The sequence below is a fragment of the Hippichthys cyanospilos genome, chromosome 7 (genome assembly GCF_059441005.1).
Source record: "Hippichthys cyanospilos isolate Australia breed blue-spotted pipefish chromosome 7, RoL_Hcya_1.0, whole genome shotgun sequence".
NCBI classification, from domain to species: domain Eukaryota; kingdom Metazoa; phylum Chordata; class Actinopteri; order Syngnathiformes; family Syngnathidae; genus Hippichthys; species Hippichthys cyanospilos.
The window spans coordinates 7214437-7238957 of NC_142375.1; the positions used below are offsets into that span (position 1 = coordinate 7214437).

General features: G+C 38.3%; 2 protein-coding genes across 2 annotated transcripts; one reads left to right on the forward strand and one right to left on the reverse strand.

The window, feature by feature from the left end:
* Positions 1–1129: 1129 nt before the first annotated feature.
* Positions 1130–8399, reverse strand: LOC148420863 (uncharacterized). The gene is made up of 8 exons (XM_088420131.1): positions 8367–8399; positions 8066–8213; positions 7836–7933; positions 7011–7720; positions 4752–5160; positions 3172–3290; positions 1516–1617; positions 1130–1441 (listed from the first exon to the last, which is right to left on the reverse strand). Exons 2-8 carry the CDS (start codon positions 8091–8093, stop codon positions 1363–1365), a joined length of 1545 nt encoding a protein of 514 aa, XP_088276257.1. The 5' UTR covers positions 8094–8213; positions 8367–8399; the 3' UTR covers positions 1130–1362.
* Positions 8400–8459: 60 nt separating this feature from the next.
* On the forward strand, positions 8460–23052 carry cc2d1a (coiled-coil and C2 domain containing 1A). Its single transcript, XM_088420130.1, has 28 exons — positions 8460–8631; positions 8824–8883; positions 8964–9099; positions 9175–9281; positions 10030–10257; positions 10383–10698; positions 10817–10926; positions 11022–11094; positions 11348–11434; positions 11527–11654; positions 12737–12809; positions 12920–13047; positions 13358–13445; positions 13547–13623; positions 13736–13831; positions 14305–14427; positions 14806–14864; positions 15748–15864; positions 16604–16677; positions 16750–16808; positions 16884–17035; positions 17112–17202; positions 19019–19174; positions 20714–20845; positions 20934–21060; positions 21129–21205; positions 21302–21349; positions 21462–23052. Exons 2-28 carry the CDS (start codon positions 8827–8829, stop codon positions 21492–21494), a joined length of 2952 nt encoding a protein of 983 aa, XP_088276256.1. The 5' UTR covers positions 8460–8631; positions 8824–8826; the 3' UTR covers positions 21495–23052.
* Positions 23053–24521: the final 1469 nt, after the last annotated feature.

Consider the following 24521-nt stretch of genomic DNA (forward strand, 5'->3'; position numbering starts at 1 on the left):
TGTGTTTTTGTCAGGCACTTTGATGCTCTTGGTTATTTTTTGCTGTTTTAGACTAAGCCAGCCTGTAACGCATATAAATACTGTAAAGATAAATAACAGTTGTTAAAAGTTGATTTATATTGATTTTTTCTTTAGTTAATAATAATAGGGATACAGGGTTAGCTATGTTTACATTTTTTTAATAGGTAATCTTTATAGTCAGTGCGTTGAGTGGGGTGGGGTGAAAGGTTTTCGCCTTCTTAGGTGGGGCTTGGCAAAATATAATTGAGAATCACTGGATTAAAAGGTTATGGCCAAAGGGTTGCGGGACACGTCTCATGAATAATTATGATTTGACATATTAGGCTCTGTTCATCAAAGCGGCCGGCTCCGATTGTGCATTTAGAGCGGGCCCTTCCCTGTCACTTCAAATGTCTTGTACCTGACTCCTCGAATTGTCCGGATGGCATAAAATGGCGGACTGTTTGGTCTCCAATTGGATCGCTTGTTGCATTCACCGGGAAAAAGCGAACGAGATTGCGTCACACTGACTTGGGCGGGGGAAGGTGGACTTTGGAAACAAAATCCTGGCAGGATTTATTTTTATTATTACGATGATGATGACTGTCTTACGTGATAGAAGTACCTTGTTAGTTTTTGTACTTTAGTAATATAAATTCACCTTCTCCCGCCCAAGTCGGCGTGACGCGATTGAGGACTAGACCGTCAATCAGTGAAATTATTAAAAGCTCCGATTGGCTGGTTTTGTGACAAACCAGAATGCGAGAGAGGGAGGGTATTGTGAGCAGGTAAAGAGCGATTTGGAGCGAGCAAAATCTTTTGCTCAGTTTAAGCTCAGCCCAGACGCTGAATGATATTTGGCATTGCGTGTTGGCTTCAACACGCATGCAAGTGTTCTTGTTTTAGCGCATGCTGAACAATGTATGGCGGTTGCGTAACATTTTCCGTATAAATGTTGTTTTACTACCAGTCAATGTGTGCCAAATACTGCTGGGGAAAAGTTTTATTGACTTTAAGATTTTTTTTTCCCAGAGTTAATGAATTATAAGTGTGATTTGGTGTGTTCTTGATACCTGTTCTTGATGCTTGTCATTTTTGGTTTCATGCATGCAACTTAGGAAAAAAAAAGTTCCTTTCTATTTGTCTTCTTTATTCTTTTGGTTCTGAAGTGAAAGAATTTCTCAGACACAATAAGAGATAACAGATATAACAATTAAAGCCAGTTTTAGCTTGCACATCTCAAGAATAAAGCAATAGAAGTGAATATCAAAATGTCCTTTGAGCTACAAAGTAATGAAAACAGTAAAGTTAGGTAACAAACAACCGGCGTTTACATTGACCACAAACTTGTTGAGCCAACTCTCAGCGAGGTAACTTCCTGGAATACTTATTGCCACGTCGTATGTTCTCAATCTCTCGATGAGCGGCCATAACGGCTCGACTGAAAGAGAATGGATGAGGAATTGTCAACAAATCCACAAATTGCCAGAGAAATAGAATGCTAGGTTGACAAACTTTAAATAGGAGAGTTCCTTGATGAGCCCGCAAATCAATACCGAGGCATCTTCTTCATGACTTGAGGGATTAACATCTTTCACCTTTATTGCCTGGTCCTCACTGAAGGAGAAACAAATTTCAAATTGTTTATGCATTCAATACTGATTGAGGTAATGCAGAAGCATTCTCAACAGCAACACATACACGCAATTTCTTATGAGACTTTTGTGTGTTGATGCTGAGCATAACAACAAAACAGTACATTGATAAAAGTCATCCGCGTAGTTAAGTGAGGACAATATGTCAATCGGACAGAGAAAGTATTTGCTATTACCATTTGTAGAAATTGTTGATTTTTGGAGGGGTAGATTCCACTCCCCTGTTATCGCACTTAATTATTTGCACATCCATTTAATCTCCCTTGAAAAGTCATGAATAAAACAATTAGGGATGCACATACTGTATGCTTCGCATGCTTCACTTCGTGCATTTGCGTACCCTACCTAACTTCACCCATGACCCTGACCGAGCCTGAGTTGAACATTTATTCCCCTGAAAAGTGGCTCCAAGATGTGCCGTTGCTTGAAGCGCACTTAAATGTGGTGCAAGATTTACCGCTCACGTCCTTAGCAAGCAGATGTAACCGGTGCGTATGATATAGGGTCCAAACTTTTCAGTCAGGGGTATGAGGTATGAAACGAGCACGTGAATGTAACAAGCTAATCAAAAAGCAATAGCTTATCGCCGTCTTGCTAGGAACCTGCAGGAACAATGCAAGCTCAATGTAATAGTTTTCTCCTTACCTTTCATAAAGCTAAGCATGCACATGTCATATTCGGAGGTTATTTGCTTGGACTGGCTGTCGGGGCTGCGTATCATTCTCGTGAAGGAGATTGTTTATGTTGTCAATTTACAGTAGACTGAGACTTTACCTCCGACTTCCTTGGACTAATTAAACCGGGTCTTGAATGAACTATAGAATCTTTTTGAGGACGCAGGAAGACTGTATTTAATGAAAGAAAAGATGAGTTCCAAATATTATGTCCTGGTACTCTTGTGACTAACCCACAAAAACAGTTAATCAGGTGTCATCACCATGAAGGTTGAATTAAGTGGGGTAAGAATGTGAACCAATTAAGATTTTATATTGCAACTTCCTGGCCATTCACGACAGTGCATTGCTGGAAATTCATTTTGAAAGCAGACTTTTTCACAAAAAAAAAGAAAAGAATCCGGACAGTGTAAGGATAACTTGGACATGCCTTGTAGCTGGCTGTCCACTTGTTTACAAGGTAAAGTATTTAACCGCGGCTTTCACAGTGGCAACAACAAACTATACGACTAGCAAACACAAATAGACACGATACATGTGGCTATAAATTTATGAACCACTTTAGTGAGTACAAAGTATTTTAACTTTTACATTCATAAGATATTATGGGATTAATTGTTACACAGTTGTGAAAAGATTTGGAGTCGCATGTTGTAATGGTGTCGTAGTAAATTTGCCTGCTCTTAGTGGCTGGAGTTTGGCTTCTGTTTTCACGCAAGTCAGTGATGTGAAAGTGAGCGCTAATTGTTGCCCTTTTCAAAGTTCCCGGCACTGGCTGATGACAAGCTCAGGGTGTAATCTGTTTTTGTGTGTTGGTTAGTTTGTTTTTCACATTTGCTTACATCAATTCAATGTTGTTGAGCTGTGAGTCTGAGACAAAATCGAAGCGTCCAGATCCAAGAAAGCCAGTGGGGTGCTGTGTATTAAAAGCACCTGAACGAGGCTCACCATCGTAACTGGGCTGTGGGCAACAAAAATAAACACAAATGATTTTTAAGTACGATTTACATTTTTCACCATAACAACACAGGCTTCCTAATTGGCAATCTTTCATATCAAGATCACAATTGTAGTCATTGTTCGAACGACATTTCACTGATGTCATTTGAAATAAAGATTTTGAATGAAATGGAACTACTGAAGGGTCTAATAAATCAAATCTGTTTGTTTGAATTGGCTGCAGTAGCTGTCTGTACCTCTTCACCCTTCTTGCTTGAGTTTCACAGAAACAATTAAGGGTCTGAAATTACAGATTTCATTATTTTAGTAGTATTATATGTGCAAGTTTTGCATTGCACCTGGACATGCTTTTGTATTAATAGGCAACCGTATTCAACAATTGTGATGCCTGAATAGCCATCTCTCCTTTGCGTGTGTTTGTGAAAAATCGGACACGTTGCCACGTCATGTTTGTCAGTGATGCTATGATGTTAAGTCTTGTGGGACTTCTTCTTTTTTTTTTTTTGCACCAAGAAATGTCAGAGATTGAACATTGTCATTGCCTGTCTGTCTGATGCTGTAGGTCATAGACAAGCATTCTGCAGCTGGATTGCCTGACTGCTGGCGCTCAGTGTAGGAACTAAATGGATGGTGATGGAGATGGCAAGGCTTGTGTGCACTGCAAACCAAGAAGGGGTCCATTTTTATAAGTTAGAACTCAAATGAATAAATAACTGTCACGATATCAAAAGACTGGGGAGGGACTCATAACAAAAGGCTCATTTTTTTTCAAGCAAGCCGTATGTTTGACACCCCTGAACTAATTCCAAAACTCTGTGAAAATATTTTGCAAATGTGTACATTGAACTCTAAACTTTAGGAAGAGTTCTTTCTTGAATTTTTTTTTTTTTTTTTTTATAATTAATCATTATTTGCTCAAAAAAGTAATAGAGTAATTGAATCGCTTTCCAAAATAAGCAGGTAGTTACCAAACAAAATAACTATTTTCCCTACCTAAAAATTAGTTTTAATGCCATGTGTCAGTTGTCATATGTCGGTGCCGATGGACTTCCCACCTCTGGGAAGAGGAGCTTATGTGAACAGAAGCCGGGCAAATGAACCGTTGTTGACCAAGTTCTGTAGATTCCGCGCTATTGCGCACTGAAACCAATAGTGAATTCGTATTTCGCATTTGTATTCGCTCGCTCGCTCTCTCGCTCGCTTGTTTGGTCTCTCAGATATACCCTAGTGCGCTTGTGGCATTCACGTAATACCAGTAAATGGCAACTGTTAATTCTTCACAATGCGGCTTTAAGGACAACCTCATTTACGCTGCAATGCTCAACCAGCATTCCCTACAGAGAAATGGGATAATTGGTTGAGATCAGAGAATGTCATTGATATTTGTCAACAATGGGGTTTAAAACAATTTAGTGATTAAGGGCTTTTTGAATAAATAAATTTGACTTGACAAAGTACTCACCGTGACATTTGTTTCAGTGCCGCCAGAGGGTGAAGCTTCAAAGCGTTTGACACACCCGTTTCCTTGCTGGGTGTTAGCAGACAATGCATCTGCTTTGTCTTTGTCACAGTTCACAGCATTGCTACACAGCTCATGCATTTTCCCATCTGTTGTTATGGCAACACATTGCACCTCCACATCACTAGAAGTTATGTTTGATGACACAGAGTCCACTTCTTCAGGATGCGGGTTCTTCAAATTGTATTCCTTTTCTATTGCAGGTAGGTCTGACTTTGGGTCTATCATTAGACTCGGCGCAAAAACAGAGCTTTCTTCACAGGCATGCCGTTGGTTGTACGAACAACTTGGCTTGCACTCGTTGCGGCGCATACCAGAGGAACCATTAGGAACGTCCGCTTGTGTTTCTGACCTGTGTTAACACATTTGACTTCAGTTCAACAAGACGGAATGTTATTATTGTAATTTTCCGCTTAATTTGGAAATGTTCAGTTTCTGATTGTACTTACATAGAATTTAAGTTGGATACGCCCATACACAATGTAATTCCGAATGTTCAAATAATTAAATAGATTGAGTAGTGTAAACTCAGTTTTAGAAAAAGAAAAGTTCTACTAAGTTAAATAAATTAAGTTTGTTCATACTTTTAAGTAACTACAACTCAGATTTTTAAATTGCTTTCAACTATTAAGCTTAACTTAAAAGCATAGCTTTAGCACAACTTAATATAATAAAGTAATACTAAGTACTACTCCACTTTTCTCTGTTGCTTTAACATTGCGGCGCCCTACGTCTCGTTATAAGCTCATAGTGTGATGAGAGATGATGCAAGCACGTAACCATTTTAGATCAGCACTGTTGGAATGTACTGTATATAATAACATTGCGAGCAGACAATATTCAAATAAGAAAATATATAAATAGGAACCAATATAGACATCAAGATTGAAGAGAACCTGCCAAGTGGCCTGAGTAGGGTTCTCATTTCATACAGTAGATGTGCAGGATGAATATGGTAATTAAATTAGAGTAATCCTTATGTATAGAGCACTGGATAAAATGCTATGAAATCTCTTGGTGGTTCACAAAGTACAAAAACAATCATAAGGGGCAAACATACGCAACATTGAGGACAAGGGAATATGGGGAATAAAGGTCTGTTAACTTAATTTTCAAAGTTTTAGTCACTTATTCCCATGTATTGAAAACTTTAAAAGGGGCTGCTCCGTGGCTCGTGGTTGACAAAGTACATTATTTACTTTTAAGCACATTTTAATCAATTCACAGTCAAAATGTCATTTTCAGTCATTTCTAACCGAATTTATTCCAATTTGGGTTTTTTTTTAAAATGGGTCTCAATTGACAGCTAGCACGGTATAGATTAGGAATCAGATGAGAAACTCAATGCCATTTCACACTGCTAAATAATATATTAGGGTGATTAAAAAGCAGAGGCTTATGGTATGCAAACATGTGAGAAACATTGCCATCTAATTAGGTCACAGTCACAGTCTTTTTCAGCCGAACCATGTGTTTGTACTGGCCAACTTCCATAAGCAATAATTCATTGGCTATGTTTTCTGCGTGTTAAAGAAATTCCGGAAGGTACGCGTTGTGGAAGATCTGGCGGTGCGGACGCCTAGTTGCCTTACTATTAGTGTTAATAAAGTAATTAAGAGTTGTATCTCCATCCACATAAAATCAGTGATTTCCATTTAACGCAGCAAAACAGTTTAGGTGGCTTGTTGTACATTTTGAAAGCTCCAATGTATGATGCACTCATGGTCCACAAAAGATGAAAGCAGCAAATGTACAAAGACTAAACGGTCATTTTTAGACTGCGTTCCTCATCCATGAGTAGACACTGGAAACTAGATTCTCTATCCAGCCATTGTGTATTTTGAACATACAGTATTGCGTTTCGTCACCAAAGGTTTAGCCTTTTTGAACAGTTACTATATGTACCAACAGTGTAAAAATGTTCAAAGCTATGCAGGGTGTTTTAAAATGTTATGGGGGCTTGTTAAGTATAACAAAGCAAACAACTGGTGTGCTGTGTTGGTTACATCAAGTACACCACTTGATTTTTTTTAAATTTTTATTTTGCTGTCTGGCTTCTCTTGTACTTTAAGTGTTAACCATTTTAAATGTGGTAAATGTGTACCTCATAATTGTTGTAATTGAGACTTTTGAGAATTTGTGTAAAACTTATTTTGTTATTTGAAAACCTTTGGCTGTTAAAAAAAAGTGATGCGTACTAACCTGTCTTTTGTGCTTTCATGACTGGAGTGAAGTGGCACCTCTTCCTGTCTCAGTTCTGCAGTGATGGTCTGAGGGGTTGGGAGCAGTGATGGTGGTAGGTAAGATGATTCAATGTTAACTTCACTGGTGTCTATTTGCAGTTCAACTTTCTGTCTACTGTTCTGTCCATTTACATTCTGACTCATCTGTAAAAAATGACTTTGCTCCTTCTCTGACAGACAACACATGTCCATCCTTTTCCTTTTTTTCGCTGGATCTCCTGTGAATGCTTCAGCTTTGTCAGCTTTGCTGTCACTCTTGCTTTCATTGCTCTGTGCACCTTGGCTCCTTGTTTGGTTTCGTACAAAGTCCCGTTGAACATCATCCTTTGCTCTCTGCTGATCTTCTAGAGCAATTGAACATGACTGACCTGCTTTTTCCAAGTTCAACGGAAAGACCTGCGATTGCCCAGTGCAAGTTTGCGACAGTGCTGGGTCATGTTTCGCTCTAATTTTTTCTTCTTCCTTGTCCTTTTCACTATTTCTATCATCCCTCAGAGAAGTCATTTCTTGTTCAGAATCACTGATGGAACGGAAAAGTGTTGCCTCTTGTTGCTTTTCAACAGTATAATTAAAATTGGTTTTGTCAACATTTTTGTCCGGGATGACATCTGGTTTAGTCAGAAATAACTGTGCTGATGCCTGATCTTGCACAGAAATTATGACAGACACCTACAGAAAACAAAGAAAGTGCAACATAACCTGACACATTAATACCTCCAGTATCCTGGAACTAAGAGGAATTACTTGTGGCTTTATTGGAAAAAAGGCTTAAAAATCTGATTACTTCTTGTTGAAGAATGTGGTCCACGGCCACAGAGGAAAGCATATCACACAGCGTTTTATTTGGCCTGGGGTATAGAAGCTGCGGTGGATCTGGGCTGCCTTGAAAAATAAAGAGCCATTCAAATCAAAAAGACTCATGAGCTGACTTATGAGCTGTACAGTATTGTCTTAACTGTATTGTACTTTTTAAGCAACATATAAAAATTGTGTATAGTGCTTTTGCCTTCTTACCTTCAGAGTGGATCTTCACTTCAGCCATCTTTCAAATATTACTTTTATGGATAAAAATATACACATTTATACGGTATATCCAAATCTGATTTTGAATAGCTTGAAGCTAACCATCACAATGATGGATTCCTCGAGTGAACAACAATTGCTGTGAGGGTGAAGGTTGGGAACTGACTTAAATCAAACATATACACAGTATGTCACTTAATGACTGTTTATGTATCCTTTTGTATTGTTTTATTTTTCTGGTGGATAGCGATAAAAGAAGTTAAACTTCATTAACAAGACATCACTCACCCACCTGAGCCAAACCCAGAGCGCGCCTGAAGTGTTTTACGTCAGAAATAGTCGTACTGCGTTCAGCCGTAAAGCACTTTTTTGTTGCCAATGGAAACACAATGTAGGAAGTAATTCCATTGCTTGACGAGCTTGTTTTGAAAGCTAGCAGTCGATGAACACTAAAATGTTTCTTTAGTATTTTACCAGTTATTTTTGAGCAATATTTCACAGCTGTCGGAATACTATCTGAAGAGATCCACCGTCGCTAAGTGCGTGAAACTGACAAGGTAAAAAACTACTTTAATAAGGCATGAGCCACATATAAACTGCGATGACTTGCAATACTCGTTCAACACTGAATTGACCAAGTGTAAACTTTTTTTTTTTTTTGGGGGGGGGGGGGGGGTGCGAAGTTGTAAATATTTCTCGCCCGCCTCGTTGTCTTCAGCACAATTCATTAGAAGCCACGTTTCAAATAGGTAATGAGTCGAAGTCGGAACCCACCTCCCCGGGGTCAAGGGGCTGCACGCGCGAAACAGGTAACTCATCCTAAAGTCTAGAACGTAATGATTATCCTTGATCACCTGTCTGACCTTTGATATGTGTAAATATATTTCAGATGGGGCTGCTCCTTGACCTAACCCCGGATGGTGGGATGGAAGATGACGACAACGATGAAGATCTTGAGGCTGAATTACACAATTTGATGGGAGGAGGAGGAGGGGGACCACAAAGGAAAAAACGTGAAAATAAAGGTGCATCACTGTCCGAGTTATACAAACGTTAAAGTTTACATTGTATTGATGCTTTAAATGTCTTTGTTTCCATAGGTCCTGTTGCAATGGCTGATATTGAGCAAATGGCAGCTCTTTGCATGAAAGACTTGGATGAAGAGGACATGGAGGATGAGGATTTGGTTGATGATGAAGATTTGCTGGTAAAATAAACACTGATAGAAATAAAATATATATGTTCTATCTTCCTTGACTGTTATAAGATATCGCAGATAAGCCTGTCAACTGTACTGCATATTACTGAGTGCAAAAACAAAATTATCCTTTTTATTGTGGGGCAATGTTTCAGATCCTTAGATATGCAGTGCATAATTTGTTAAAAGATTACTGTAAAAATGACACTAAAATAAAAGAAAACATCAATTTTCTTAATCACTGGTCCTCACAAAGGGTTGTGGGCTTGGTGTTGTGAAGTTAAATATCACAATATTTCTCCAAGCTATATTACCGGTACATCCAATTCTGCTTGCTCAATGAAAATGAAAACAGGTTAGTACAAATTTGCAGCAGTTACAACTCCTACTTAATCACAAAAATAGCACAGACACGTTCAAACAGAGCATATAACAAACAATACTTGCAGGCAATGATTTTCAAAACAGCAAAACATTATTATACCAGCTGAACAATGGCTTTCAACAATTACTCTCATTAAAATTGTTGTCGATTAATTTGGTAATTGATTGGTTAACGGTAATCGATTATTTGCTATATGTTTAAATTCGGACTTGTTTGTGTTGTAAAAACTCACAAAACAACAATTGCGTAAAAATCTCAAATAGTTCTGTGGCTATTGGACCACCCAATAGTCAGTAGTCTTTCATAATTTGCATAACTTCTTTTTCCCTATAAACTGCATGTATTGTGCAATACACCTGTGTTTGTTTATAGGCTGAGTTGAATGAAGTTTTGGAGGATGATGTGGAAAGCAGTCCTACTCAGGCCCCACAGGCTCCCAGAGTTAGCGTTACATCCCATTCTTCACCTACGTATTCCACTGGTGTTGCTGGATTGGAATCCCGTGTATTGGAGCGTATGGAAATGTACCAGGCTGCCATTTCCAATGCAACTGCATCTGGGGAGACGAGCAAAGCTCGAAGATTTGACCGTGGATTAAAGGTTTTGAAAAGTGTCTCTATTTTAAACGCTATTTCATATCTCAAGAATACCCTAAAAGAACCATGGGTACCTCCTGCCTTAAAGATGTAAGTTATGCTTACAGTTACTCTCCATGCCATCCTCAGACATTGCAGTCGATGCTTACATCAGTCAGGAAGGGAAAGCCAGTCAACGAGGAGGAGATGCCACCTCCTGTCGCTGTAGGCCGAAAAGCCAGTGCCGCGGCTGAGTCTGAATCCCCGACAGAACAACAAATGCCAGAGCCCGTTTTAATTCCCTACCCTCCAGTCAATCAAAAGCCGTCAAGGGAGGCAATGCCAGCAACTCCTAATACTAAACCACTCCAATTAGCTCCACCCCACGACCCGGTTGCTGCCACCTCTCCAGGGACCCCGATTATCTCTCCGCTGACACCCTATCAGCCCGGCACACAACACTCAGGTCACAAGATGACATAACTGCTCTTCTTTTTATTTGTAGTTAAATCAAGTATGGGATAATATCATGAGTAACATTGTTAAGACAAGACTAATAACATGTTTTTCCTCTATTCTTTCAGAGCTTAAACAAGCTGTGTTGTCCCGACAGCGAGAGTACAAGCTAGCGGCTATACAAGCCAAACAGAGTGGTAACATTGAGCTAGCCAAACAGCACTACATTATTGCCAAGGTAACAACACTAAAGCCACATCCTTACTGGCATGTGTAGTTCACTGGTACAGCATTTTTAGCACAAGCTGATGAAGCTGGGCTCTCAAAATACAGAATCTGGACTCTGTGGTGGAGGCCCTGGATAGGAGTGAACCAGTAGACCTGAGCTTGCTTCCTCCAACCCCTGGTCAGTGTGATTATTTTGACAGAACATGTTTAATGTGGGCGGGGTTCTTCTTTGTACTCTTTCTTTCATGCACTCCCCGTGCAATTCTCTGCTCATATTATTAATAGACTGATGAGCTTTCAGTTGAATCTGCAGTTACTTTTGAATTTATTATGCATAAGGTATTTCTACTTTACAGCATTTGCCACACTTTTGTTTCCACTCAATCATGGTCTTCAATTTGATTCAATCAAAATTGTTTAATGCTTTACAGGAGATGGAGCAGCTGAGACACGTGTAACACCTTCCGTCAAACAACCAGCCGCTGGTGCTCCCGCAACCCCACAGGAACCAGCTGCTGGTAAGTAGCGCAATTCCTTTCTCTGTCTGTTTAGCATTGTGTGATTTAGGTGATACTGAATGTCTAAATGTATGTGCGTTTGCCTTTGACAGGCCTTCCAGCTCCCAGCAATCTGGCAGAAGCCTTGCAGCAAAGGATGGACATATACAAATCAGCAGCAGAAGGAGCTAAGAGCAAAGGAGATGATCGTAAAGCACGCATGCATCAGCGCATTGTAAAGGTACGCCATGCAGCTCAAATTGTTAGAAGTCCATTACCCTTAACGTAACAGCTTCATGGCACACCTTGTCATCTTTTTATAAGGAGTATATCGTCATCGTTGTCATGTTAACCTGGGATCAGTTGCATACTTACAATACATGCTGTTTCATGGTAAAACTTGAAACACTGTTATGTACAGACTCGGCTTTATGTTGAAACGATCATACAATATATTGTATGTTCCGATTCGTAATTGTAGAGGGAGCAAGCAAGTGTACAAGTGGCATATAAGAAGTTTTACGCACAAGAAAAACTAGAAACGATAAAAGAGATTTTTTAACATTGTGCCCTCAAATCAAATCAAATTTTATTTGTATAGCCCTGAATACCCAGGAGTCTCAAAGGGCTTTACAGGTGAAAAAAGGTCATATCGAGGCTTCTTTTGCAAAAAAGAATTCTTTCTGTGAAGCACACAACAGCATCCCCTGCTCAAAGCTCCCAGACTCAAGACCTGAACAAACCTCAAATCTCAAACAAATCTCAAACCTTAACTTTAAAACAAGAACACATATTTAATCATCTTGGAACATACACAAAGTAGCTGTGAAAAATGTTACATTTTAAAATCAGAAAATTGCCATATATTTTGTAAAATGTAAAGGAAAATTGTGTATTGGAACAGATAGGTTCTTAAGAAATTGTCATTGGTTTTTGAGAGAATTATGTTTATCAAAACTGATAGTGGTATCGAAACATGGTTCCAATATCAGTGACGACTCAAGGATTGAGTATTTGTACTGATATTGGTTCGAAATGATTCTCCTATCGTAAATAACTATTGTAGTACAGTTTTTCTACAAAAGTAAAACAAAAACAAAAAAAAAGACTTTTTCCCCATATATCCACTCTTATAATATTGAATAGACTAAATACATTGATTTTGCTTTTTGTTTACATAAAGGGAATCTTAAATGTTTTTAAATGTCGTTAAGGTGGGTCAAGCTGGCAATCTCTACCTTAGTGTTTTTTGTTTTTTTTTAATCACAACGAAAACATAATTTTTGGCGCTGCTGAAAAGACACTCATTACTTCTTTTAATAGCAATACCAAGATTCCATTAAAGCACACAAAGCTGGACGAACTGTCAACTTGTCTGAACTACCTGTGCCACCAGGTACAGTTTTGATTTAATATTTACAATTTGATTTAATGTTTACAATTTGATTTGGTATGACACAATGTGTACAGATTATGTAGTGCTTTATATTTGTATTACTTTTCTAGGTTGTCCACCGTTACAGGGCGCAGAGAAGGATCCACAAAACTTTGTGGGTGTCCTGGAAACAGCTATAAAAATAGCAAATCAGGATCCAGACGCTGAAGAAGAAGAAACTCCTAGAGACACTGCTAAGGTTAAAGGGGGAAAAAAAAACCTTCTAATAAATATTCTGCCAAGTGCTCCAATTGATTTACAGCCAGGAACTTTGATTGCTTTGCCTTTAGAGCACAAGTAGATGTAACATCTGTTGTATTTGTGCATTTGTATTGATTCCTAACACTTTTTTCAGATTTGTTGAACCTCCATAACACAATCAGTTATGCATTTCTGTTAATTTTATATTATTGTGACACACTGTATGTATTATTATAAGATGTCAGTGGTTATTCTCATTATCTCTATTTATTATTCAAGATTATTAAAGATAGATATATTTCTCTTAGACCTCAGTACGTCAACCTGCCCAGAAAGCAAAATCTCCAGCTCCACAAATCCCTGGTGGTTCCATAACACCAAAACTGGGAACCAAAGGTTTGTTGACAGTGTAACTCCAAGCCATGCCTGTACAGTACATCCATGTTTTAACTGCTTCATAAGGGTATCACTTGTTTTTCTCTGATTTATCATTTTAGCCCAAGAGCAAGTGGATTTCTTGTTGCTACGGCGACAGGCTTTTTTGCGTGCAGCATTGTACTCAAAGAAAATGAAGGTATTCCAAATTTGTTTTTCTTAGGTAGATTGAGTATCCGGCACATTTGTTTTTCTGTAATATTTTTTTAACCACAAGGGCTCTGTAAAAAAGTTTTAATCATATCTTGTAGGATATGACGGCAGCAGCGCAGCACCTCAGGCATGCCAAAGGACTCGACCCCATGATCGAAGCGGCCAAGTCTGGCCTTCCTGTTGATATAACCAAGGTTCTAAATTTATGCTTTAAAACTAATGAAAGCCAAGACAACATGGAGTTTATTGTTTGCAGCAAAATAGAGAGTACTGTATTTGTGTTTTTCACAGGAGAATGCGTGAGTTCTCTTCATTTTAAAAGCTTTCTTTTTTTTTTTTGCATGCACACATGTGAAATCTACGATACATCTTATATGTTCTCTGTGACTATGGAACAGATAAAACATGACTTACTTCATTTGGTTCGATCCCACATTTTATTTCCTATAACTCACAGCTTCCACTCTTCCTCTGAGTCACAATGTAATAGGTTAAAACATTATTATTTCTGTGTATTTGTTCATTTACTTCTAGTATTCATAACTTGGAGTAGAAAATGAAAAAACATATTTTTTGTGCTTATGTGTGTCATTGTGTGTCACGTTTCAATTCCAAAATGTTGAAAAATCTCTTATTCGATGATCTCTTTTCACCATACTTGTCTCAGATACCCAGCAGTCCAGTCAGTGAGGAGGACTTTTTACTGGCTCGTTCCCGTACGTCTCCTCTTTCGTCTCGTACCACTGAGCAATACCATGGCCTCATGGATCTTTTGCGAAAGCAACATGCGGTTGGTATTAATATTTTGGTTCACTCAACAAGAGAAAATTGTTGTTACCCCTCTTTTCATGAAAGAAAAAAAAATTCTTTATATATATATATATATATATATATATATATATATATATATATATATATATATATATATATATATATATATATATATATATATATATATAAATAAATTCTGTTGCACTGCTACTTAACAAGCACTGTATATATTTTTTTAATTTATTATGAATTTTGTCACAGACATTTCTGTGACCGCTGTAGGTTTTTTCTTGAGTATACTAAAAATGTTGTCCATGTGTGTTCAAGATGTGAATCGTCTAATTGTGAATACAATCTTTTCCACTGCATCTGTTTCTTTCTCCAACATGATCTGCAGAAATGCCTGAGTCACTCACAGCAGTTCATACTCATGGGCAATATTGGCGAGGCTCTCAAGTAAGAACTTGTTCAAAGCTTTGTTTTGTTTTTACAACACGTCATCTTTAACCAGAAATTTTCCTTTCAAGTACATGCAATAGTGTTTTGTGCAAGGAAAGCCAACTTTGTTTTTAGCGGTTAATGAGGACTGAAACTCCACTGCGAAAATTGAAATCCCCAAAGTAGGACTCCGCCCCCCTACCCCCAGGAATTTACATGCAGGCGTATGTGGGTAACAGAATTTTTCAAATGTATGAGGTATTTATTTATACTTTACATATTTGAGGCAAAGATTACAGCAGTACGTACATTTACTTAAATCTTTCATTATTAAACATTAAACAGTAACTATACTCTTACTCCTTCTCGTTTCCATCTCTTGGCCATCGTCCTGAAACACGGAGGGCCAGAGTTGCCCTAAGAGTAACGGCCTTCGGACGTTGACCGAGAGTCCGGTGTTGCTGACCAAACATAATAACAGGGAAGCAGAGTTTACACTCGAAATTCCAATTTATTACAAAAGCAGTTTTGGTAACATCTCAATCTTTCGTCCTTACACCTCTGCTTCTGCCGTGTGTTCTCACTCGCATGTGAGCTTCACGTGAAGAATGCTCCAAGTACTGTCCTCAACAGTCAGTCTTGAACAAAATGGGCCAGGCAATCAATCGATAAGCTCACATACCCAGAAAATTGCATATATTTACCAGCTGCTATCATGTGTTTTTGTATATTTTTTCAATAAGGAGCTTTCTGAGATCTATCATCTTGACATCTTGTTTCTTGAACTTTTAGTCAAAAATTCGTTCCATAGAAGTATATTGTTTCTTGTCAACTATAGTCATCATTATTGTGCAAATCTTGTGTGTATTTGGGCTTTAATGTTGCGTTTGTTTTCCTCCAGGTGTGAAAAGCTTGTGGAGGAGTCGTTCAAATATATCGAGATACTGAAGAATTCTTACGCCAAGGGCCAGCCAGTGCCCAGGTGTCACACGGAAGAGAAGACCTTCAATGTTGTCAAGTCAGTAGCAAACACTTGCAAACTCAGTACAACTATTACATGCATATTTATTACTTTGGTCTGGATTGTGCCTGCCAAAAGATACAGTATACTGTATGGCAATTCTAACACCATTTACTGTACTTCGAAATGCATACAAAGGGTTCACAATAAGTTAGGGATATTGTTATTTTTCTGAGTGCAGGGACACTGTACACAGTGAGACCATTTCATGGAAAACACAAAATGAGGTTTCTATCACCCCAATACAATTGCCTCCGTATCCCCAAAACCTCTGGAAACAAATACCCTGTCTATGACCTCTACTGAGTCTCTCACAATGTCCCTGATTTACTGTGGACAGTGTATTTGATGTTCAGTGTATTGGGGTTTGGATGCAGCTAGTATTTCTGTGTACGCATAACTTGTTTGGATAAGACTTGCACTATTTAATTATTTGTTATTTTTCAATTTGCTATTTTATGTGTTTTTAGTCTTTGAATTCAAGTTTAGTAGTTTATCCATGCAAGTTAAGAAGTTGTCTATACATTTGAATCCATATTCGTGTAAGGCCATTTTTTTCTTGATGCTTTCAGTCGTTGATTCACAGTGACTCACTGACAGATTTTTCTAGGGCTTCAGTAACCCACCAAGCTGGCAGCTAAATGAATCATTAGCAGTCTGACTTGTTTGGATCAAAGTGATGCTGACTGATGTCTGTCACGCATACTGGGCTAAAGACACCTGTTTGTCTTTGTAGGACCTACTCCAATCTGAGTCCCAATGATATGATACTGTATATTATCAGAGGTATCAACCTGCCAGTTCCTTCAGGTGATCAGATTTCCTGCAAATATGATACAAATTAAATTGTGTATGAATTTATACCTCAATCTCTGCCTTCAGGTCTCTCACCTAATGAGCTCGATGCCAGTGTAAAGTTTGAGTTTCCTTTTCCCAGCGTGGTAAGATATTGTCACATCAAGAGAGAAAGGAAGAGAGGTGATATTATTTATTCATTTTCTTTCTTGCTTGTGTAGGAGGAGGCACAGAGGGACAAAACAAGCACAATAAAAAGTACCTGCAGTCCAGAGTTTAAAGAGCAGTTCAAACTCAACATTAACAGAGCCCACCGAGGATTTAAACGAGTCGTCCAATCCAAAGGCTTCAAATTTGAAGTCATCCACAAGGGGTATACTGTACATTGGAACTGCTTTGCTGTTGATATCTGAGTGATCCCTTGGTAATTATCTCCTGCCTGTTTACAGGGGCCTTTTTAAAACAGACAAGGTTGTGGGCACAGCTCAACTGAAGCTTGACGGTCTAGAAAACCGCTGTGATATTCGAGAGATTATAGAGGTGAGTAGCTTTTGATATATGAAAAAACACGAATAAAATGTAAATAAATACATTCATCCCATAAAAAAAAAGGTTGAATGAAGGCAACTAGACACTTATTTCTTAAATATGTTTCGTCTTTACCGCAGTGTCCTCTGTTGTCCAGAATTTGGAGGGTTTTTTTCCATTAATACATGTCCCTTACATTTGATGCACATGCACCCTAATTGATCGCCTGGGCGACAAGACTGCGGTTAATTTGGGAATTTTTAGTGGTACTGGGGTTCCCAGTTGGTATAAATTTGTTATTACGGAGCCACACTCAAGTCTCCAGGTATTTAGCAAATGCACGCGTTTGTGACACGTGCTGCAAGATTGGACAAATTCATGTGTTTACAGATCACCCTAATTACAGATCCATGTAGGCATTCAACCATGTGTTCATACATACAATCAAAGTACACATTTGTGATTCTTGACCCATCTGTGGGTTCTCGGTACACATTTCTGACTTCAGCCACGTATTTCTGCCTTCTCGTTTTGCATTTGTGACTTCAGCCAGCAATTTGTGGATTCTCATTTCACTTTTTTTTTCTTTTTTTCACATTTGTAAATACTTCTGCTACAATAATGGCATCACAATTGTCCTCCTATGTTGTGCCATGTGTGTTTCTTGGTTTTTGCAATGTAGAAGGCACTGCACGTTATACAGTGCTGCAATGTGTGAAACTATGCTGCACTGCATGAACACCATTGCTGCATTTGCACTGAGAGTTTGTCCTTGGGGTGCACCATCTCCTGTCTTCGTCTTCCTTTTCTTTGGTTTTCTACCAATGTATGTTTAGGCTTAGAGAAAGGCCTTCTGAATCCACTTTCGAATCAATGTAATTTTTGATTCAAAACAATTTGACTGACACTGATATCTGTTTCAGGCTTGAGATGTTCAAATAATCATCATAATCTACTCCACTAGTAAGCAAGATAGAATGACAAATGGAGACATTAAAGTGGCATCGTCATTTTCACATTTATTAAGTTTTGTCAGGAAAGTGTCTATTTCCACAAAAACAGCATGTGGATCACAGCTGCTACTCTATTCTTTATTTTGATTCATTGACTCACTAGAACATAAGACAGAAGCCTTGCTCTTTGATTAGGTATTGTTAACTTGACAGTCACACATTGTAAATCTGACACTATGGACCATTTCCTGTAATTGATTCACATCTAAGTAATTATTATATACCCGGATGTCAGAGTTTATGGATCAGCCAATATCGTTTAGATTCTCAGTGATTAACATTTAATGCATTGATGGACATTTGAAATGTGCAATTGTGCTTGATCGCATCAAGTAGGTAGTGGCTAGTGCTAATGCTGGAGACTTGTTCTGTTGCATATTATCAATGGCAGCATAATTGATTTGCGGTTTCTTGACATCCTCAGCGATTGAATTAGATTTTTCTAATGTCAGAATGTGAAGACATTTAAAGGGACACCGTATAAGATTTGACAGTTTTTCATTATGGACAGCAGGAGGTGCTGCAATTACCATTGTCTGTAACTATAACAAACATGGATGGCTCCGGAGAAGTGCCACCTCCCATGTAATGTAATTTAATGATAACTAGACCTACTATTGTATTTAAAACATACTGTTGGCCATTATCAACACATTTAAGTTTTTTAAATTTATAATCATTGAATTTATTCATTTTTAATTAAATACCATCTAAATCTTACACAGTGTCCCTTTAAGACTTTAAGACTGTATTCAGACATGTATACAGGATGCATACATGTGCACAGTAAATTAAGACATTTGTTTTCGCTTTAGGTGATGGATGGACGTAAAGCAACAGGTGGCAAGTTAGAGGTCAGGGTGAAGATCAGAGAACCCATATCTGGGGTAGAACTTCAGCCCACAACAGAGAAATGGCTAACCCTTGAACCAGTCTCTCCTGTCTCACCTCAAGAGAGACAAAAAGAACGGGTGAGTCAGTGACCTGTACTGCTGTCCATATCCAAGTTGAGGAGAGGCTGACATTCTCAATCTACTTGAGTGCCCTTTTACTGCTCATCAATGAGCCAAGATGACAGATTGATGTCAGAAGATTGTCCCATGTCATTAAGGTCGAATCATGCATAAGGGTCATTATAATTTTGCATGAATATTGAGAGCAGTGGTGCCCAAACTTTTTTGCCCCAAGATCTACTTTTACATCAGCCAACCTCCAGCGATCTACCGTTTTATTTTTGGAGGTTGGCATCTGCTCCACGCAGCACAAGTTTCATATGATTCGCAACGATCTGTTTGGGAGTTAGAATAACTAATTATTGTATACTTTTGTGTTCACCTACCAAATACAAAAGAAAACGCCAGCAAAGATATTGCGATACAACAAGAATTTACCTTAGCCTGTGGCTTTCCTCTATTGCGGATAATCCATGTGTGCCTGGTTCGCTGTCCTGCTTTCTACATGACAGGCAAGAGTTGTATATTCTCTTTCTTCATGTCTCCGTAAGCCTGGGGTAACTTACCAGTGTTGACATATTTGTCCACGTTCTGTAGGATCAGGACTTTGCGCTAAAACCAATGGTGGAGCGACCTTGCTGTGCGCGGTATGGAAGAGTACTCAATGAGTAGCTGCCAGGCGCTAGACCGCACAAGCACACAGATTGGATAACTTCCCACGGCACACCTGACAATATCTCACGGCACGCACAGTGGTTGAAAAACACTGCCGTAGCGCGTGTGCTGCATTCTTGTAACACCGGTAAATGGCAACTCTAAACTCTCCACGATATGTCTTTAACTAACACTGTTGACTGTGCATCAAGCCTTAACCCTCTCAGCACCAAAGTAGAAAATTGCACCAAGCAACTTTTACTGCATTCTTTTTATTGTTAACTATTTTCAAGCTATAGTTTTTTGAACATTTTTGGACATTTTATTGAAAAAAAATCTGGCACCTCAAGGGTTAATTTTTTTTTAGTCGTTACCGTATCAAAATAGGAACTGTACTTACTTGTATCTTAAACACTATGTCACTAATAAATGAATATTATTTTGAATACTCCCATAATGCATTTCAATATGTTCAATATCGGGGTTCCCCTTATTAGCTATTTTAAAATGTATGTATATTTGCTTAGAGACTTTGTGTACTGCAGTGTTGGATATCAAGTGATTGTCTATATTTTATTATTCACTGCTAATTTTACATTGTACCTTGAGTGAAGAGTGTGAGCTTTATAAATGTTGTCAGTTCTTTCTCACTGATGTTTTTTGCATGTGACGGTGTTACTTAATTGAGTATTTATTTGCGCTCCTTTTCGTTTTGTCAAGTTACCTTCAGTATGAATCACACATTTTTTGCACGTCAAGCAAAGTCATCCGATAATACCAATGCTACCTTTGTCACATTGAGTCGCCCCGATGTAGAAGGTTTGATAACAGCTTTTGGTTTTGTCATAAATAACCATTTTGTATTCATGCATAATGACATAAGAATACCTTCTCATGAACCAGGCTCCATCCCCTCGATCTAAACCCAAACATGAGACGACCAACAGGAGGAGTCATTCCAGCAGTTCTCCTCCCCAGTACAAGCTGCACAGCTTCAGCCTCCTCAACTATGACAAGGAGCGGTTAGAAAGAAGGGTAATTTGTGTGTGTGTGTGTGTGTTTCACTGTGTATAGTGCAGTTAATTACATTACTGTTCTATCAGTCACCGTGCTCTTCTCTCAGATTGCAGACTATAACAAGAACCGGCGGGATCCCCCATCTGATGTCATTCATCAGTACAAAGAGATTACACACAGACTGCAGTGGCAAAAAGCGCAGCTTGAGCGAGCCTCTCCTGCTCTGCTCTCAGGTAACCCACAAACATCTGAATCATAAAAAACATCAAATAAAACTCACTGGCTTTGTCTCCATGAGCAGAGTATGAAGATGTGCTGCGACGCTTCACACAAGGACTCTCTGACTCTGTGAAGAAATTCTCAAGTCAAGGCAATAGGGTAAATGCTGCTGTTCAAAACTGGTGTTCCCCAATTACTTATCAATGACCTAGTCTGTCAATATATCCATGTGTAAAATCCCCATTCTGTTCATAGGATGCTGCCAAGGATGCGCTGAGCCGGTTGAAGATGGTACAGGCTGAAGTGAGTATATTGGCTTAGTATACAGTATTTCTAATTGACTTGTCATTGCGCGCCACGTTTTATGATTTCGCCCAGAAAGATGTTGCCCTCGTGTATCTCTTTCTTTCATCAGCTGGAATCACTGAGAAGGAAACGCGCTGGATGAGGAGACCCTAGTTTGGCAAAGGATTGGCTGGAGTATTGTTGATTTTCTCTTTGCACTTACATACAGTATACAAAGACACCAGCACACTGCACTCCAGACCTTCAACGTTGTTCTCTGCTGCACGTCCATGACAAATGCATGGAGCCACTCATACTTCATCAATTTATATTTTAGGCATAAAGGCATAAAAAGGAAATTTAAATACAAAGAGTAGAATAGTTTTATAATAAAAGAGAGGCCGAAGGCAATTGCTCTTAAAAGGACAAAACACTACAAAACATTTTCTCAAACGATTCCTGTGGTTTTAATGTCTAATTTCAAGCATATGCAAACGAAGTGTGTATGCGCTTGAATAAATAGTCTGAGGTTTGAATTCATTTTCCTCCCTATTTTATTGGTAGGAGGATCTTTACTGTCTGCTCCAATGTTCCCAGATTATAGTAATCTGCTGCATTTGCAAGGGTGTGATATGGGAGTTTAAAAAAAAGGGACTTTGGGGCGCCGCAGCCTACATCCCATAATGAGGGATTAGTGTTTGTGTCACCAAGGAAACAACTAGATCAGACATAAAGTCGCCTTTGGGGTTGCAGAAGGGAGGGACTGTTAACAGTATGCCATGAATGTGGTAGCATCTTAACTCTGCCTTCTTCGCCAGCCACTTGCTCCTTGTCACCTCCTTCACCTTCTCTCTCTTCACACTAATTCCTTCACGTACATTCAGAGTTACAAGGAACTCCATTTGGATTTTCTTCCAAATCTTTTACAGAGTTAAATCCTCAGTCCTGACTAATAGAAAATAATTACCAGCTGCTACCGTTTTTACTGTAGATTCAGTCATATAAATCAGAGAAATAATTCTGAAATAGGTGCCACGATAAGTTTCTCATTTCTAACATATCACTATTTTTTTAATCCAAATTTTGCGGCATGTGTTTTGTTTTTTGTAAATCAAAACGAAAATGATAAAAATGCAACTTTCAGTTCATATAAACTCAAGCATATTGGTGTGGCAACAATCATTAAAAAAGTCACGTTTACTCAGTGTACACGTGCCATATCATTCTCACATTGACCAATCATGTGTAAAGGAATGCTATATTAGCTCATACCAATCAAATCAACAAAGAAGTACAAATCTAATTTACTTATGTCACCTGATCCCACACATCGTAGCTGTCTTCTTTCTTGTCATGGTAGCAAACTCATATATATATATATATACATATATGCTAAAAAAAATCAGTCTTTGTATTTTTACACTCCATTGAAAGAATGTAATGAGTTCATGAGTTTTAAGGGAAAGTGAAGTGGGTTATTGTTTATCATTACAGCTTTGTATTGTATCCCTCTTGGCTTGCTATTGTTGAAGTCACATTTTTATTCTGTTCTTTTATGTGGGGGCAATTTGAAACATGCTATTTATACACAGGAAAAATTACTTGATGCTCTTTATTTTCAAGGTTGTGTCATGATTTATGTGTAACTCAAAACAGGAAATAATCAAGGCTGTAATCTTATGGACAGGGTTTGTTTAATTATGAATAAATGGTGAACTGTGTACTCATGTGACTAGACTGATGATACATATACACTAGTTAATGACTACATTTCTAAATGCAGTATTTTAAGGGCAACAAGTTCATTTCAAGGTTACATGTATATTGCCAGAGGTGGGCATTTTTTTTTTTTTTAGTCATCGGTGCCCGGACCCTACTTGTCAGCAACGGCCCGCCATTTTTTCAAGCTGAAAATTGTAATTGGTGGTCTGTCGCTCTGTCAGCCAATCGTCGGTCCTTTGCTCACTCCGGTCATCAATGCCTCCACCTCCAAAAAAACAAAAAGTAGGGCCGTATTCTTACTTACAATAATTACCATAATGTTACGAGCTAGAGGGTGGATGTCAGGTGCCTTTTGCACGTAATAGCAGCTCGTGTTAACTGAGGTTGTTACGACGGCCTTATTTTCAATAAATAAAACAGCCTGAAACAATGTCCGAGTCCATGTTTGGTCTCACACGGGAATATAACAAAAATGGAGAGGATCATGTAGAGGTTATGATGTCTCAACTGATTCAGTTACAAATAAGAAGGTAGATAGAGCTGTGTGCACCTGTTAGAGAACAGGAAAAGGTATTCCATTTGACTCTTTTATTAATTGCGGTCTTTTGGCGTATACAGACAATCATTAACTTGATGGAACACCAACGGTGCACAATTTGGGGATTTATGGCTAATGAACTCAAGCCGCATCACAAGGAAAAGGAAAAACAACTGCTTCTAGCACATTCAATGTTGGCTCAGTTTTCACCGACTGTTCAGAATCATTCTTATCCAGCAACAAATATATAAAATGACATGAGATTTATTTTGTTCTATTCTGTTTTGCTGTGCTTTTTACATTGTCGCCAAACTGTTGGTGCAAAGAAGATACCAGAATATAACCCTAAAAATTAAGGGTGCATCCTATAAACAGGTGTGTCCTGTATTTAGGAAATGACTATATTCATTCAAATTATATATATTGTGGCTCCTTCACAAAAAAAAATATATTATCCATATTTTCCATTGATTTTGGATTTGCTACCTCTAAGCAAATTGAGCTACATAAAACAAAAACCTCCCATTTGGAAATAAATATTCATGACCACAATTATTTCGCTCTTTTTTTTTTCAAATTTTTTTGCAACTTTTTTTCTGTACGGACTATGGAGCTATAGCGTGAAACACTTTACTCCTTTACTACTGAACTGGCTGACCAAAATCGTATTATTTTTTTAACCAGTCGAGGAAAAAAAATATGTAAAATATAACGGTTATTCCAAATAAACTCGGGGGCCTTCGTCCAAAAGCATTTGTTTGTTGTAATTGGATAAATTAAGACCTCCAAATTGCGAAAATATTTGGTTTGGTATAAAGATCAAATTAGATTGCACATAAAACATTCATTGTTATCCCATTCATTTTAAAGGTATTGGATTAATAGGGAAACGCTGCATTTGTGGACTAAGCAGACCGAAAGCAACAGAAA